The sequence below is a fragment of the Gobio gobio genome (assembly GCF_949357685.1).
Source record: "Gobio gobio genome assembly, chromosome: 7".
Taxonomy (NCBI): Eukaryota; Metazoa; Chordata; class Actinopteri; order Cypriniformes; family Gobionidae; genus Gobio; species Gobio gobio.
In genome coordinates this window covers 48,589,518-48,608,289 of record NC_137103.1, presented here as the reverse complement: position 1 = coordinate 48,608,289, position 18,772 = coordinate 48,589,518, and the positions used below count along the sequence as shown (strand labels likewise).

The 18,772-nt window shown below is 35.2% G+C and overlaps 1 protein-coding gene across 1 annotated transcript in view; it reads left to right on the top strand.

Moving 5' to 3' along the window:
• Positions 1-18,772, top strand: part of hdac4 (histone deacetylase 4) — a 293,108-nt gene that overhangs the window by 225,034 nt on the left and 49,302 nt on the right. Inside the window, exons 16-20 of the mRNA XM_079822512.1 lie at positions 563-665; positions 4,023-4,069; positions 11,012-11,119; positions 14,264-14,319; positions 18,477-18,564. Coding sequence (XP_079678638.1) covers positions 563-665; positions 4,023-4,069; positions 11,012-11,119; positions 14,264-14,319; positions 18,477-18,564 — 402 coding nt within the window. The remainder of the gene's footprint in view (positions 1-562; positions 666-4,022; positions 4,070-11,011; positions 11,120-14,263; positions 14,320-18,476; positions 18,565-18,772) is intronic.

Here is an 18,772-nt window from a genome sequence, read left to right as displayed (position 1 = left end):
CATTTGCATCCTGTTTAAATGTGATTTTATTTCATAAAATAATTGAAAATGTTGAAATCAGAATTTTGAGGCTCTAAAAATGTGAACTGCAGCTTAAACAGTGCAGCACCATGGTCATGGGTTCGAGTCCCAGGAAATGAATTGAAAACTTGAATGCAATGAAAGTCACTTTGGATAAAAGCATCTGCCAAATGCTGAAATGTAAGTGTAAAAAAAAATTGAGTTCAGTTTAGATTTTGTTCATCTCTTGTATATGGCCGACTACTTTTATCTGCGTAAGACGAATGTACAGTTTGGCAAACAATCTTACCGACCCTAAACTTCTGAAAGTTCCATTTAAGAACATTAAATATACATAAAATTGTTATCTTTTCAATTAACAACTTTTTGCATGTTATATTAACAAAAGAAAAAATCTCAAAATGACTACATTTAAGCAGATTAATTTCAGTATGTTTGTTTCATTTCGCTACTAGTGTAACAGATTGAAACTCACGACCTCTACTTCATTCATGTCAAATGATATACTCCGATCTTAACTCTCTCTTTCATTTTTTTGCAGTGCATTCGAGGCAGGAAAGCCACTCTGGAGGAGCTACAGACGGTCCACTCTGAGCCCCACGTGCTGCTTTATGGAACCAACCCACTCAGACAGAAACTGGACAGTAAGAGAACACACACACCTGACAAAAACCACCGGCTGAATCTGATTGACTTTTGTGAATGAGCGCATTGTTGTATTTCTCTCTCTGCGACAGTTGGAGCCTCCGACGGCCTTCTCAGTTATTAGCCCGTGAAGCGCTGCGCTTGGACAATTATCCACATTATTTACGCTTCTACAGCCAGATCCGCCTTACAACATGTTTCCTAAATGCTGCAATTGGTTTCATTTCTTTTTTTGGCCCGTTGTTGTTCCCTCCCCATCCCAAACTCCCTTGCGTTCCCCCCTCTGTCAGCTCACTCTCTGCTTTCATCAGTCATGGCCTTGATCTGAGTCTGCCCCTGAGCTGTCCGTCAAGGCCGTCACCTCTCTGCCAATAACAACCACACATGCAGTTTTCCATGACTTCAGCTCCAGCCCCCTCGTGCAGCGATCAAACACATGCTTAAACGACATGCCCGCTCACACACACACACACACACACACGTGCATGGATATTTCACACTTGTCAGGTACAGAAAAGACATCACAGTTTATCTGATCAACAGACTTTTGATGTAAGTTGCAACAATGTGTTGCTTTTAAAGCACGATTGATTTGAAAAACGGCAATTTTAATCAATAGATGCTTTGCCTCATTGAGAAATGTTGGATTATTGCATGTGTTTTTGTGCACTAATAACTAGGGATGGTCATTGTGGTCATTTTTTTGAGTACTCGGGGTTGGTGGTCCATCTGTGCTGATTTTTTTAAATTGTTGGTCTATTTACATGTGCGTCAAAAGGACGTCTTTTGCTATTGCATTGCATCTCAGTGTACTAATGGCATTTTCTTGCACAGCATATTTTTAAGAAAAATTGCTGCGTCCCAATTCGCGTACTATCCGTCCTAAATAGAATTCAAAATTAGAATTAGTGTCCCAAATCATAGTATGTTGAAATGTGTATTCCAAAGATGCCCGAATGGTCCATTGCACGTTGATTAGAACTACAAACACTAATAAAAAGTGTTAAAAACTACAAACATGGCTGATGTACGAGTCCTGCGGTTAAGTAGAGAGGTTTATATAAAGGGGTTTGAGTTATCATCAGTATCTAACTTGACGAAAAGATATTTATTCAATGTTATCCACATTATAAATCATCTGCAGCAGCATTGTTAACTTTTGTAATGATATGTTTGGTCATTTAACTTTTAAATGCTTCGTTATGGAAATTGCAAACACATGAGGAGAGTCTCCGCATGAAAGACCCACTACTGGCAGTTCAACCTGCTACTACATTTCTCCCCGATACGGTAGGAAATTAAATAAATTTGAACTATGACAAGATGATTGACAAGGGCAGTTTAAACGGTGACAGGATGCACGTAACTAAGCGACAGAGCCGTCCATTAAAAACGCAGTTATGACAAAGTAATATATCTCAAACCTGGCCTACTATCCGCTACACACTCAAAAGTACGTACTTTTTCTTCACAAATACATTACATGCTTTTAGGGCATAATATAACTAGGCAAATTGGGACGCAGCACATGTCTTTTCGTGGAACAAGTTGTTTTAAGTTACTGCCACAGTTTGTTTTCAATGTATTAAAATGACTTCTTGCAAGTTGGATATTATTGTTTGAAATGACTTGCGGTTCAGTAAATGTGTCATATATTAATTCAGTTCAGTTAGTTATTTAGTGAGTTCATGTAGTGAAATATGCGTCGGACTGATTCAAAACAGTCTTTTTGACTTTTGAGTCATTGAATCATGAATCAGAGCTACTGTATATGTTTTTGGTTCAATAAAAATAGTCGGCTCGTAAGAGTCATTTGTTTGTGAATCAAACTACATTGGTGTTTTTGATCATTTTTGAAAGAACCAGCTCATAAGAGTCAGTAGTTTGTGAGTCAAATGACACTGTTTTTGATTCACTAGAAAATAGTCATTGAATGGTGAATCAGACTATACTGACTGTACTATATGTTTGTGATTCACTAAAAAGAATCATCTCAGAGTCATTTGTTTGTGGATCAAATTGCATTGTTTGCACTGTTTTCGATTTATTTAAAGTTGCAGTGTGTAATATTTATGAGGATCTATTGACAGAAATGCAATTTAATATACATAACTATGTTTTCAGTGATGTATAAAGACCTTACATAATGAAGCGTTATGTTTTTATTACCTTAGAATGAGTCATTTCTGTCTCCATACACCACGGGTCCCCTTACAGTGAAGTCGCCCTTTTTAGCCGCCATGTTGTTACAGTAGCCCTTAACGGACAAACTGCTCTAGAGCGCTAGCTACTCTCTGCTGTCTCAGACGACGACATCTTTGTCCTGTGTCGGCCACCGCAGCTTCTCTATGGCTGAATCCGAAATCGCCCCCTATACCCTCAAATAGGGCATTATTTGAAGGGACAGCCATTTTATAGTGGTGTCCGAAACAGGTTAGTGCACTCATTCAATCTCACATTGCACCGCAATAACGAGTGTACAGCCGATGTACACTCAACAGCTGTCCGACCTCACACTCGTTTTCATTCACTCCTTCAATTGAACTATATTAGTGGACTAACGTAGGGAATAGTGAATGAGGGTTTAGGGGGCGATTTCCGATTCAACCTGTGTGTTTCAAAAGGGAGGGGTGAACGGTGAGCGCTTGCAATTCACAACCTCACTGCTAAATGCGGCTAAAATTTACACTGTGCACTTTTAAAAGAGCTGGCTCATAAGAGTCATTGGTTAATTAATCAAATGAGATGGGTTGGACTATGTTTTCACCCAAAAGAACTGGCTTATAAGAGTCATGGGTTCATGAATCAAATGACACTGGTTGCACTCTATGTTTTGGATTCACTAAAAAGAACCAGCTCATAAGATTTATTAGTTTGTGAATCAGATGACACGGATTGCACTGTATGGTTTTTAAATTCACCTCAAAGAATCAGAACATAAGAGTCCATTAGTTCATAAATCAAACGGCACTGTTTGCACTATATGTTTTTGATTCGATAAAAAAAAAAAGAGTTCATAAGCTCACATACATGAATCAAACTACACTAGTCTTGCTGTGTGTTTGTGCAGCCAGCAAAGATAACACAATAAAAATACATCTCGTCTTGACATCATTTTGTCACATTTTTGCCTTATCAAACTGCAAGTTCACAACTATAAAACTAGCTCTTTCACCATGGTGCTCCAGATTTAGTAAAAGTAGATTCAGAAAAAAGTGGTGCAAAAACACTGCTAGCCTAAACTATATTTCTGGCCTGTAATAACTCATGTACTCATCTTGATATTCACGTGCAGAAGACGATTAGAGACAGTGATTTTGTGGAGCTCACACAACTCTCTCTCTCTCTCTCAATAGGCTCAGTGACACCCATGTTCGTGAGACTGCCGTGCGGGGGAATCGGGGTGAGTTTCTCTTTCTTTCCCCGTGTGTAAATAACAGCCCTGTTTGTTCTCCCTGCCCCGAACTCCAGCGGCAACAAAAACTGTTGCTCTCCTTTCTGCAGAGCGGGTAATTGTGTCCAGATGTTTTCTATAAACAAGCTGTGTGTGTGTATTCTCTGATGATGATGAATGAATGGATAGACTTGTTCTTCAGTGCTGAGTGGACAGTGTCAGCCACACTCTTTCATGGCTCTGGAACAGGAAGTACTCATCCTCACTTCTCTCATTCTACTCGTGCCCTCCCCTGCTGGAGTAGGTCAATGATTTAGACGGATCGTGAATGGTTTCGTGTAATGAATGGAGAGGTGGTTCATGTGAAAGTATACAATTTACTCTCGCTTTTTGTTGATATATTCATACGTCAAAGGGAAATGATTCTTTTTTTTTTCCAGGGCTTGGCCTGTTGCAACTATTGGACCTAATCTTGGCTATTTGGGATAATATGATCATTCCATTTACATTGCATTCAAAATATGCATTGTATTAGTTCATGCATTCCCTGGGATTTGAACCCATGTCTTTGCTGCAGCTTGTTCTTTTTTCTGAAATACAAGGATACTATGTTAATTGTCCCATGCAAATGCAGACATTTTTAAAAGAAGATAAAAATATTTGAAATATGCATGTAATATGTTGTGTGAACGCTTCTAACAAACTCCTGAAGTGCAGTGATCGTGATTCACTGTAAAGCTTCGTTCTCTTCATTTCAACATTGAACTAATTCCATATATTTTTAGTTGCTATAAATCATGCAAAATCATAGAAGCGGAAGCGTATATTGGATCAAAGGACTATTAAATCTGACCAGTGGTCAAAATAAGACATAACTAAACATAATTAAACTCTTATTTTCAATAAATAATAATCACAATTATAAAACTGTTTATTATATCAAATGGTTTCCACAAAAATATTAAGTAGCACAATTGTTTTCAACATTGATAATAAATATATACAAATATATTTCAATAGAAAACCGATCTTTTAAATTGTCATTATATTTCTCAATATTGCTGTTTTTACTGTATTTTTAATAAAACGCAGCCTTGGTGAGCACAAGACTTCAAACATTTGAATGCTAGCTTACCTGTCAAAAGTTTGGAAAAATTACCATTTGTTTTATGTTTTTGAGTCTCTTAAGTCTCTTCTGCTCACCAAGGCTGCATTTATTTAATCAAAAATACAATAAAAACAACATTGTGAAATAGTATTACAATTTAAAATAACTGTTTTCTATTTGAATATATTTTGAAATGTAATTTATTCCTGGGATCAAAGCTGAATTTTCAGCATCATTACTCCAGTCTTTAGTGTCACATGACCCTTCAGAAATCTTTCTAATATGATGATTTGCTGCTCAAGTAACATTTATGATTATTATATCAATGCTGAAAACAGTTGTGCTGCTTAATATTTTTGTGTAAATATTTGTGGGTGATATTTCTTCAGGATTCTTCGATGAAAAGAAAGTTCAATGAACAGCATTTATTTTAATATATTACATTTATTAAAGCATTTATTAAATATAAATTTGTAATATTAAATGTCGTCACTGTCACTTTTGATCAATTTAATACATTCTTAAATAATTAAATTAACTTTTTTATATCTTGCCACAAAATGGTATCATTGACAAGAAGGTAAAGAGTTTTTTTTTTCAATTCAAAACGTGCATGTGTGCGTGCGTACGTACGTATTTTAAACAACATTTACTCTAATATATTGTTCAGGTAAACTGGCATCAAAAATACTTTCAAAACTTTCTCAAGGTGTATTCACAATTAATCATAGTTTACACAATGAATTTATAACAATATGTGTGACAATTAATAATCAGACAAATTTCATAATTGTTATATATTTGTTTTTGTGCTTACAGGCGCAATGAGGTGGATGTTGGTGAATTTATGTGTATTGGAGTGATATCGTAATAACATTTCACAATATTACTTTTTTTTTTTTACTGTTTTTGATTAAATAAATGCCTTGGTTAGCTTGGGAGAAAACAAAAACTATACAAAAAAAAATTCAAAAACATTCAGAAATTGCAATTGTAATGTCTCCGTGTGTGTGTGTGTGTGTGTGTGTGTGTGTGTGTGTGTGTGTGTGTGTGTGTGTGTGTGTGTGTGTGTGTGTGTGTGTGTGTGTGTGTGTGTGTGTGTGTGTGTGTGTGTGTGTGTGTGTGTGTGTGTGTGTGTGTGTGTGTGTGTGTGTGTGTGTGTGTGTGTGTGTGTGTGTGTGTGTGTGTGTGTATTAGTTTAATGGAGTGACCTCAGGCAGGGCGTTTGGGGGGGGACTGATAAATGGCAGGCGGTCCCGTCTGGCTGAAGTCACAGTCTTTGAGCTGAATGGTGAGAAACAGAAGGGCTCTGGACTCTTTTATGGAAATGGAACAAAATTGTTGTCTTCCTGCATCTCTAGACCAAAAATTAGCCTGTCAGGGTGAAGATAAACTGTGCTTGTTCATTCCAACACGCTCCCCAGCCCTGCCTGAGACCTGCACCCCCAAACCGCCTTTACACCATGGCCCACACTGGGGAGGGCTTCTGGGGCTTAAGCCCTGAATGTTTTCATGTCCTTTGCCAAGTTTTTTGTTTGTTAATTTGCTTTAAGCTACATATAGTGCTAAATGTGCACTGCGGTTTAATGGTTTTAACGGCAACAATATTGAAAGATTCACTTCATAAAAATGACACTTTTTTTATTCTTTATTATTTATTTGAAAGTGTTTTATAGTGACTATGTTCCTAAACTTAGTGAGCTGCCAATGTAGGCCGTATTTTAAGGCATCAGACACAAAGACTTAGAATATCCGAGAAATCCCCTAGAAGTCACAGTTCTATATTTCACATCCTTCTGTTCTCTCTCTCTCTCCCATTTATTTCTACACTATATTCCTTCATTATGCTATCTTTCATTAGCTCACTCTCTCTCATTTCCCTAGCTTTCTCTCTCACTGTTCCCCGATTCATTTTTTTTTTTCTTTTTGAAATGCACCACAGGCTCGTAATTCGTGACAAAGTCGTTCTTGGCGGAGCTTGAAAAGACCGGAGGTTTTTTACATTGCCCTTGAGCGCTCATGCCATTGAAAAGCTGAATTCATAAATGGATGTAGGATTTGTATGCTGAGAGGGAGACCCAGGGTTGGAGTGCCTCAGCGGTTCTCCAGATTTCTCACTTCCCTCTCGCCGTCTTTCTTGTTGCCAGCTTGTTGTTTCATTAAGTGCTTATTTCAGGCCTCCCCTCCTCATGCAGACTGTCCTAATATTCCTTCCTCTAAGATGTTTCGAGCACTTTAACAGAAATGAGTTCAGTGTTCGCAGGTGGTTTATTGGAAAACCATATTGTAAGTAGAGCGTGATGATGGCGTGGAAGAGAAAGACGTTTTATTGGCTGTCTGTTACATGTCCAAGACAAGACTTTTTGTAATTTGCACAATTTTAAACAAATTTCTTTCACTAGTTCAAATGCATTGTATGGTTAAATATAAAAAAAAAATGTTTTATATAATTTCAAGTGTTGGCTATTTTTCTGTCCAGTGCACATTGGACCACAGAAAGCCAAACGGTAAAAGCTTTTGTCCCTCTTTAACTTAATATTGTTTGTAATATTGAATCATTTTAATTAATTTTATTTCTATTTAAACAGTGTGTGTGTGAGTGTGTGTGTGTATATATAATGATATAGTACATTATTATAAATAATTTTTTATAATCATTATTAATCATTTTATATAATTTTTAAATCTAAAAAACAGAAACAAAAATATTTTGTAATATTGATTTATTGAATTAATTTGATTTATTTAAACAGTTTTTTATACATCATCGTAAATTATTATTAATAATATATAATACATTTTTATAATCATTTATATAATTTTAAATAAAAAAACAGCAATAATATAAAATAAAATATTGAATAATACATTTTATTTATGTACGTTTTCAACAGTGTTTTTTATATATATATATATATATATATATATATATATATATATATATATATATATATATATATATATATAATAAATATATATATATATATATATATATATATATATATATATATATATATATATATATATATATATATATATATATATATATATATATATATATATATATATATATATATAAATTATTGTTATAAAATAATTTATAATTTAATGTTTATAATTTTATTATTTAAAAGATAAATTTTATATAATTTTAAATATATAAAATAATATAAAACAGACACTAGATGTTTGTTTTCTGAACAAATGCACATTGGACTACAGAAAATATAAAATATTTATTTTATTTAAAAATGTATTTTATAGAAAAATTATTTTAATTTATGAATTTGTGTTGTTTATAATATATTCTTTATTTATTTTTAAACTGTATGATTTATTATATTATTATAAAATAATTTAGAATTAATTTGACCATAATTGTTTTTTTTTATTTTAAAATATTTTTTATAATTGTTTAATTTAAAATAATATTTTATATTATTTTAAATGCAAAAAAGCTGCAGCAAAATATTAAAAAAAATTATATGAGCAGTATTGCTCTGTGCTAAGCTGTCTAATAGAAGAGCTATTTTGGTGGTTACTTAATGGCTGAAGTTTTTATGATATTCTGGTCTCTATATATGGATTCCAGGGACTGGTTGCATAAACTGCTAAGGCTAGTCTTACGAGTTAGTCATCACATTTGTTCTTTAAGGCTGTTCATAACTTGCTTTAAGTCAGTTACATACAGGTCTCATTTGAATCAGAAAAGTAAGACAGATTACCCATTGGTTAACTGCTTGTTGGTCAAACTAGACACAGTCTTAATAGTGGCTAAGTTTATGCAACTGTCTCCAGGTCTCATTCATGCCGAGGTTTGTTCCCGATCCCCAGTTACGAGCAATAGTAACATCGATGCTTGTCATGGCTAAACACTATTAATTATTAATGGCACTTCATGTCAAATTTGCAGTGTAAGAGATATTACTCTGCACTTTGAGCACCTGTTGATCTGTTAGTTTACACCTCATGAATTATTCCCTGTTTTACCCATGACCCCATTTAAGTGTGCTGTGCTCAAGTATTAGTGTGTGTGTTCCTGTGTGTATGTGTGTGCGTGTGTGTTCATTTGTGCAGTAATTGCAGGCTGTAGGGCAGACGTGTGTGAGCATAATCAGTAGTGCCTGATGAATGGCTGTTTTCTGTCTCTAAGCATTCTGGGAATACCCTTTCCGAGCCAGTCTCTCCCGCCACTATTTGCCTTCATGTCACAGAATAAACTTGCATTCTTAGCCTGTCTGCCCTAAACTCCCAGCATGCTTGTTTCCTTTGGGTTGTGCATTAGATGTCAAATAGACCTCTAGCTTCTTTGTGACCGTGTTGTTGGTTTGTGTGTCAATCTCGGTGTGGCGTTTTTTCTTCCTGCTTGCTGGGCAATCAAGCATCTCTGTGAGAACGAGAATGGTACATAAGAGGATGTTTGGGAACGGTTGGGTGTTCAGGCCTCGTGTACTCTTGTGTGTATGAAGCCTCTCTGGGTCTGTTTGCTGTCCGCTTGAGCAAACGTCTCACTTCTCTCTTGTGTAGTCTGTCAGCAGTGAGAAAACACTGGTGTGAGACACTTTCCCTTTTCATCATGTATGCATGGGTTCTTGAGAAAAGACATCTTATACGAACTGCTGAATATTGTTCATTGTTTTGCTAAATTAGGATGCCATACCAATTTTAATATTTTGTATTTGTCAATACCATTTAATTGACTAGAAATTGCTCTTTGTGAGTACAATCATTTTTAAGTACACTACAACTGGGATAACTAAAATGGGACTAATGATTTGTGTAGCAAAGTATGAATTTTCATGAAACAATAAATCTTAACATCAAATGCAATACTATTTACTCTTTCTTTTCTTTTTTTCTTAATTTGTTTTTAGATTTAATATTGGTAAACATTTTATATTTAATATTTTCTTTAAATATTCTTAATATTTAATATAATATTTGAAATTGGTTTATTTGACCTTTTATGTCAACCATTTTATTTTATTGTATATATTTTTTTGATTATAACAAATACAAGAATATATTGGGTAAAAGATAAAAAGGATATAAATCATATTAATTTGTATCATATTAATCATATTAATAACATCAAATTACACTCTTTTCTCCTTATTTTTGTAGTCATTTATTATTTATTGTCTTTATATTTAATATTTAAAAAATATATAATATTTTAAAAATGTATATAATAATATTATATTTTATTATATATGTTTGCATGTGTGTGTTTAATTTGTAATTTTTAGTGTGTTTATTTTTAGTTATTTATTCTTTGTTTTTATATATTTAATAAAAAAACATTTAATATTTTGTAAGTATTTTAAATGTAATATTCTTATAAATTGTAAACTTAGATTTTAATATAAATATATATATATATGTGTGAGAGAAGAGAGTAGTGTCATTTGATGTTATTAATATTGAAGTTAACGTAATAAAAATGTATATGATATGTATATGTCTTTTTTATCTTTTACCCATTACATTCTTGTATTTGTTATAATTAAAAAATATACAAGATAAAATAAAATTACAAAAAAGGTAAAAAGATTATTACATTTCAAATAAATATATGTTTATTTTAGGTTTTATTATATTTTTTATATTGCATTCACTTCTAAATTGTTTAAGTAGAACAAATACAATAATGTATTAAGAAATATAAATCATATCCGTTGGCTTAATTAGTTTCATAAACAGATTTTTAATCCATTTTTACAATTGTTCTTGCATTTTAATGAATATGAGTAAATGAACAAACTGTCACACTTGATAGCATTCCCAGCATTGGATCATCTCCAGCCTAAATGCAACAGACGTGTGTTTGTGTGTGTTAACAGGTTGACAGTGACACTATCTGGAATGAGGTCCACTCGTCCAGTGCTGCTCGTCTGGCTGTGGGATCTGTCGTGGATCTGGTCTTTAAGGTGGCTTCGGGAGAGTTGAGGGTAAGACTGACACTCTCTCACACACTCACTGGCCACAGATGTCTGTTTAATGCACATCCAGTCAGAATTTAAAGTCTGAATTATGCGTTTCACAAATGTGATTTCCCCTCATCTCCCGCCCACCTTGAAATCTCAGCATAACACACTGGAATACGTCTAGCATCGCATTCAAAAATGACACGGCTCAAAACCCTGCCTCAGCCCTAAGCATGCCCAGAAAAACACAATACACCTACATAATGCATCAGCTGCAATTTTTTTTCTCTTTTTTGTATCTCTGGATAAAATAATATCCTCTGAAGTGAGGAAGGATAATAAAATCAGGCAGCTGGAGGCGGCCCAGTGTGAACTCTGAGGTAACGTAGTATCACGCATTAGCAGACTTAAAGTCCTCTTGCTCTCAATAGCCGTGGGGTGGCACGCAGCAACATAGTAGCATCCACTGAGCTTTATTGTCCACCAGCCCGAATGGAAAAGGCATTAGCTGTGAGGGGGTCAAGGAGGGACAGGACAGAAAGTCTGAGTGATGTTTTTGTAAAGGAACCCACATTCATTAGCATACCTCCGCTATACTGTGTCCAAGCCAGGCCCAGTGCAACAAGCTCCAGTGTTGAGTCCTCACTGAAAGCGAACTGCTGCATCAAATGACAAAATCAGTTTATAAAAAAAGAAAATAAGGAAGGATGTACTGTCTGCCAAAAAAACTTGTCATTGTGATAATAGCTACTTAAAAAATCGAACCATTAGTACATCAAACTTTCAATAAATAACAACTGAATAATAAAGTGAAATCTTGAAATATAAATGTTTTGGAGTTAACTTTCTAGTGTTATCTCTTTACAAATCTTTTCATAATGTTTAGTGATCACGACTGTAATGAAGCAAGGGGAATAATTTGAGAGTATCACATTTATGTATATATGTAATTCATTCATTATTCATTATTTTCTTGAAAATGTATTTATTTACTAGCCAGTCCTTCCAGAAAAATGCGGCTTTTTTTTGTGATTGTTGCGGGCAAAAATCCTTGATTATGCGGCACGTTTTCTTAAAAAATGCGATGAAAAATGCGGGATATTTATGCAATTTTATGCGATAAAATTGCGGGAACTTGCAAAAACTGCGGTTTGATGAGAAAGAGAAAAAAAGCACTACATCACAGAAAGTGCTGGAATATTTAAGTTCTCATCTTGTTTTATTGAAGACCTTAATAATGGCTCAAATTTACAAAACATTTAGTCAATCAAGTTCTGTAGCTTTACAAAAGGAATATGCTACAACTTCTGAAAAAATTAATAAATAACTTCCTGTTTTACAGATGTCGCTATACAAAACAGACATTTGAGTGCTTCCAATGCACAAAGTGCAATCTCTTAAAGGGTTAGTTCACCTAAAAATGAAAATTCTGTCATTAATGACTTCCCTTTATGTTGTTGGACACAAATTAAGATATTTTAGTTGAATTCCGATGGCTCAGAAAGGCCTCCATTGGCACAATGTACACTCTCAAGACCCATAAAAGGTAGCCTACTAAAGACGTCGTTACAAAGTCCATCTCACTACAGTGGTTCTACAATAACTTTATGAAGCGACGATAATAGTTATTGTGTGCAAAAAAAACGAAATAACGACTTATATAGTGATGACTGATTTCAAAACACAGCATCATGATGCTATGAATCATCGAGTCGATTCATGATTCGGATCGCGTGTCAAACTGCTGAAATACGTGACTTTGGCGATCCAACCTGCTGAATCGACTCATTGATTCATAACGCTTCAAACCGCTGAATTCACTCATTGATTCATAACGCTTCAAACCGCTGAATCGACTCATTGATTCATAACACTTCAAAGCTTCATGATGCTGTGTTTTGAAATCAGTCAGCACACAGGGAAACTGCTTTGCTCTTTTGCTGTTATTTTTGTTGGCCAATGGGAGTTTGTGCTTCATCATGGTTTCACCGGTATCTATGGTTTCTCCACGGGGTTTGAAGCTTTTCGATGACGTTCGCGTCGGGTAATCACGTCACTTCAAAACGTTCCCATGGCAATAGGCGGAAATGGCGGCTCTTGTGTGAAGTAAACGAACATTTTTCAACTTTCTGCTAATATATATGACTTTTTTTGCAACGAAAATGCGGGGATTATGAAATCATGATAGCCCCGCATATTTTGCACGTGGAAATAGGCAATTTATGCGGCGAAAGTGCGGCGTATTTGAAAAAATGCGGCCCCCGCATGAATATGCGGACTTTGGCTGATTATGCGTTAAATCACGCGATCGCATAATCTTTGTCGGACTGACTAGCACATTCAGTTATGTATTATATGTTTTCTGTATTTATTTTTATTTTCCTATTTTATTCAAATTTTTTCATTTTTTCTCTTTATTTTATCTTACATTTATTCTTTTTTTTTTAAGTATTAACAAACATTAATGTAAAATAAATTACACTTTATTTCATTAAACTCCCAGTAAATAACAACTCATAATTTATTATAAATATTGTTAATTTATTCTTTTTTAATTGTTATTAATAAAATTACACATTCAATAATTAGTTTAATATTGTAGTTGTGTCCCAAATGATGCACTGTACACTGTGTACTTATGCATTATGTACTCAACCGTGTAGTGTATGAATTTTATAAGGTTATTTCGTCATTCGACATTGTAATGCATGAAGTGTTAAACATCCCACACTTCATTTTTTCGGTTAGTTAAAGGAAGAGTTCACCCAAAAATGAAAATTCTGTCATCATTTACTCACCCTCAGGTGTTCCAAACCTGTATGAAATTATTTTGAAAAATATATTTTGAAGAATGTTGACCATATTCTTCAAAAGATCTTCTTTTGGGTTCAGCAGAAGAAAGAAATCCATACAGGTTTAGAACAACTTGAGGGTGAGTAAATGATGATAGAATTTTGATTTTTGGGTGAACTATCCCTTTAAGTGCATCATCCGCGTATTTAAAGTGTACTTTTTTTATTTGGAGTTTTCAGTGTGAACACTAATCTCACTATATACTACAAAACAGCCCAGAATGGTGCATAAGTACGTGAATTGGAATACCCCTACTGTGTTAAGGTGCTTCTGTATTTCTCTCTTCTAAGGTCATGTGTGTGTTTGTGTTTACAGAACGGCTTTGCTGTGGTTCGACCTCCAGGACACCACGCTGAGGAGAGCACTCCCATGTACGTTCTCACTCCATCTCAGATCTCAAAATAAACCCCATAGCCGATATCAGCATCCACTTCAAACACACGCACAGCATCATAAATCAGTGTTATACACACTATCCTCTCACATAAATGAGTTCCAGCTCTGCAGTGGACCTTCTGGCCAAGACTACAGGACTTCCAGCACTCTCAGCACATTAGGCCAATCTTATCTCCACACAGACTCACGCCAGTTTTATTTGGAAGGACTAGCATGGGTTGTAAACGGCATTTTTTTCATGAGTAAGGTAGACTTTGCTGGGTCTTTTCTGGATCCAATAATAAAAGGGGTTCCTGTAGCTTGACTTAAGAGTTTTGATTTCCAGGGAACTCGCAAAATTTAAAAATACATACATTTAAATGTAAAATACAGCCAATAATTTAGACGTGTTGATTTTATATTCATTCAATGTTTAAATTAAATGTTTAAATTAAATATTTAATTAATAAATAAAAAAACATTTGCTGGTTAGCTGTGCGCACAATCTTGTAATCTCGCGATTTTTCCTTTTCGAAGTGAAAGAATCACTTTAAATTGTGACTCAAACAAACCAACTGTAACTCAAACATCCAACCCTGTTACCAAAGATAATGTGAGGGGAAAATAATTATAAAAACAAATACAATTTTTCTTTAATTTATGGGCTAAATATGTTTCAGCATATTCGGCGCAATGCGACGTCAGGCACGACACAAGTGTTCTTTGTTAGTTTCAGCCCGACGCAGTTATCAATTTTCATGTCCAGCGCCCACATTGTTTAAATAGCAAATGCACTCGCGCCCATCTGTTCGCCCAGGGTCGCCCATGGCCATGGTCTGAAAACCAGGTGTGTTCAGGCGCATTGTTGGCGTGCTGCTATTTTGAGCCAACTGAAAACGACTGCGCCATTGACCAACAAAAACCTGGCCTAAAGTCAATAGTGCAGTATTTTTTATGTCGTAAAAAGCAGGTGCACAACACGCATACACTCTGCTTATTACACACACAGGAACGCACAGTAGCACACAAACAGTTTTAAATATTAAAAATAAAAGGATTCCTCTCTGGAGAAGCGCTCAGTCTTTCTGCTCGCAAATTCCATGTAAATAGCGAATCCGTCATGGTGCAAGCGCAACTGGCTTTTAAAGGGAATGGGAGATGAGACTTTGATTGGTTTGTTGCACGTTATGCCCAAAACACACCTTTAAGAGACTAGGTACAACCCTTTTGGACCATGGGCCTGGCGCGCCGACCGTTTTTTCCGTCGTTAAACTAGCAAAAGTGGATCCGGACACGCCCTAAGTGCACCTGCACCATGCGCTTCAGACTATGCTCTCAGATCGTTAAAATAGGGCCCTTAGTCCCAAAATAGCTATCTTTTTATTATATATATATATTTAGAAAATCTAATTCATTTTGATGTTTAGTTTATTTTGATAGAAAATAATAATCACAAATCACAATCACTGTATTTAGACCAGGGGTCGGGAACCTTTTTACCAAGAAGAGCCAAAAAAAAAATAATTTTAGAGAAATTTTTCAAAAGAGCCACAGCAAAATTTACACCTGTTTATTAGAAATATTTGCACATTTTTATGCATTTTAATGTAATAACAACAGCATTAACATACCACTTGCAATGTTAGTAGTTCTGGTAGTTGTATAGAACACCAGTAGGTGGCAAAAATGCAAACTAACGATTACACAATATATACAAAGCACTATATTTTGTTCACTGATATAGTGCTGATTTTTAACACAAAAAAAGAGAAACGGGCAGCATAAACACGCGATTAACAAGAAGTATTGTACCTTATACTTGCATTAATGAGATTTTTGTTGCTGCATCATTTTGCTGAGTGCTTTGAAGTTGGGGTCGGAATGAATGGTAATCGTCGTCTTTTTTTTCTTTTTGCCATCTTGCTCTCGTTGATGATTTTTAATTTAGATAGCTGCTTAACTTGATCTAGACATGATGCAGGCCTAACCAATTAAAATTCAGCTCTCTGAAAGGTAGGCTATACAGGCCAAACACCGCTGTCAATCATATTAAGCTGTAAGTGTCTTACCTAAATATTTTTTAACATATTTAATAGGGATGCAACAATACAGTTAGTCCACGGTTCAATACATACCTCGGTGTTTAACCACGGTTTTCGGTTCGGTTCTGATGGCTTGTCACATCAGTTTTTTGCTATTCTATTCTTAAGCGACAGGAACAGCAAGAGGTTAAGGAGAAAAAAGACTATTTTTTAATTGCAATTCTCTTTCTTTATTTTACTTAAAATAATTGAAAAACCTTACTTAAACTTAAAACTTTCCTTAAAAAAACCCTTGTACACATTCCTAGTGTATGTATAATATAAAATATATATATGTAAAGATTTACACTGGCAGCTCATAGATGTACAGCAGCATTTAAGTATGAAATTGAATGAATAAATGTAAAAATAAAACACTACATAGACTTCACTATAAAATATACATTGATTCTTATTAAAGCTACTGTATTAAAGTTTTTCAGTCAAGAGCAGTGAGTGATTTTCTCTTTGTATTTTGTTGTTGTATTAACATTAAATGGACAGTTCACTCAAAAATGAGAAATGAATACAGGTTTGGAACAATATTAGAGTGAGTAAATAATGACATAATTTTAGAGGTGAACTGTCCCTTTAAGGACCGCGTGTTCACTAGGCTGCGCTGCTTTCAATTTGCTTTAAAGACCTGTTTTCAGTCTGCGTGCATCTAATATACAGACACGCGCCGATTTTACTTTCACTGTAGACATAACCGACTGTGTTTATGTAAACATGGTGTGTATTTGACAGCATTAGCGCAGTAAGACTACTTAGTCCAGTAATCACGTGTTTGACAAGCGTTTAGTGCGCGCGTTCGGAAAAGCGCATGTTAAAACCGCGCACACGCCGGCAAGGCTTTAAAACGCATGCAAATAATGAACTTTCGTGATTGTGAATAACTATAGTGTCCCGTGAGTATAACTCTACCACTAATGTGTGATGTGAATGTATGACGCGTTGTTCAGTATTGGGATGGAGGCAAATGATTGAATTTGTAGAAAAATACTTAATTAAATGCAAAACCGAAAAACCGCAATTCACAGGCGCGTATTGAACCATGAAGGCCGTCGAACGGTACAATATTATATTGAGAATTGTGGCATCCCTAATATTTAATTTAATTTTACATATTCATAATGTTAAATTCTACATTAATCAAGTATGCTAATAGTTTAAAAATAATTATCATCATCGAGGGTGTATTTTTCAGTCAACATTTGAAAACTGGAGAGCCATATAAAATCCGGAAAAGAGCCATATATGGCTCGCGAGCCATAGGTTCCCGACCCCTGATTTAGACATTCCTCAAATTGTGGTAAAAAAAATGCAAATCTCATATAAAGTGACCATTAGTTCGACCTCAACATTGTCATTCAACATTTAGTGCTTCCTTTTACTGACCAAATCCTGGAACATAGTAATAACTTGATTTCATGATTAATTTTGTAAGAGTTTCAGGCCCTACTTTGGACTTCATTCATGAAACGTGCCATTTATTCCTGATCTGGCATACTTCTGACTCTGTTGTAAAATGTTTGGGTACACGATGTGACTATTAAGATCAGGCAACTTGGATGCAATTTTATTTATCTTGATGGTTTATCCAAATTAATGTCAGGTATCGTTAATGTGGCTCTAAATTCCCTCTAATTGCTGAGCTTTGCTGCTCTAAAAGGCTTGAGCGTCACAGCCGCTCCTCCCATCTTTATTCCCAGTGCGTCTCCCTCATTACGGAAAGGTTAAATTAAACGAGTGTTCCTCAGTCTCTATGGTGAAAGGTTAAATAAAAGGATTGTTCCATCGATGCCGTGTTTGGGGAGCCGACTGAGGTTTGGTGCCTTTGCCGTGGGCCGCGGGCCAGGCCCTGTTCTTACGCTCTGATGTCAAGCCAGGACGCAGTGGGTGAATTGTGTCATTAGCGAAATGAGACAATCCATCAGGCCAGGAGGTCCACTTCACAAACGCACACGATCAGGCCCTCCACAATAGATCACACACACCCCAGCTGACTGCCCTGGTTCTGTGTTCTCTCTCACACACAGTTTTTTTGCTTTTGTTTTTGACACAAATAACAGGGGGTTTTGCTATTTCAACTCGGTCGCCATTGCAGCCAAACTCCTACAGCAGAGACTCAACGTCAGTAAGGTTCTCATTGTAGACTGGGTAAGTGCACACTCAATCAGATTGTATATACTTTCTTTTTATTCCATGAAATCCTAATTTCTTACGTGAGAAATATCTTTTTCCTATTTCTGTGCCACTAGTCACCAAACTGAATTACACAAATAATCACCATTTTCAAACCGATTCCCGAACACGTAACTGGCGCCCTTGGTTCACATACTGTATAAAGAATGACACGCATCATTTT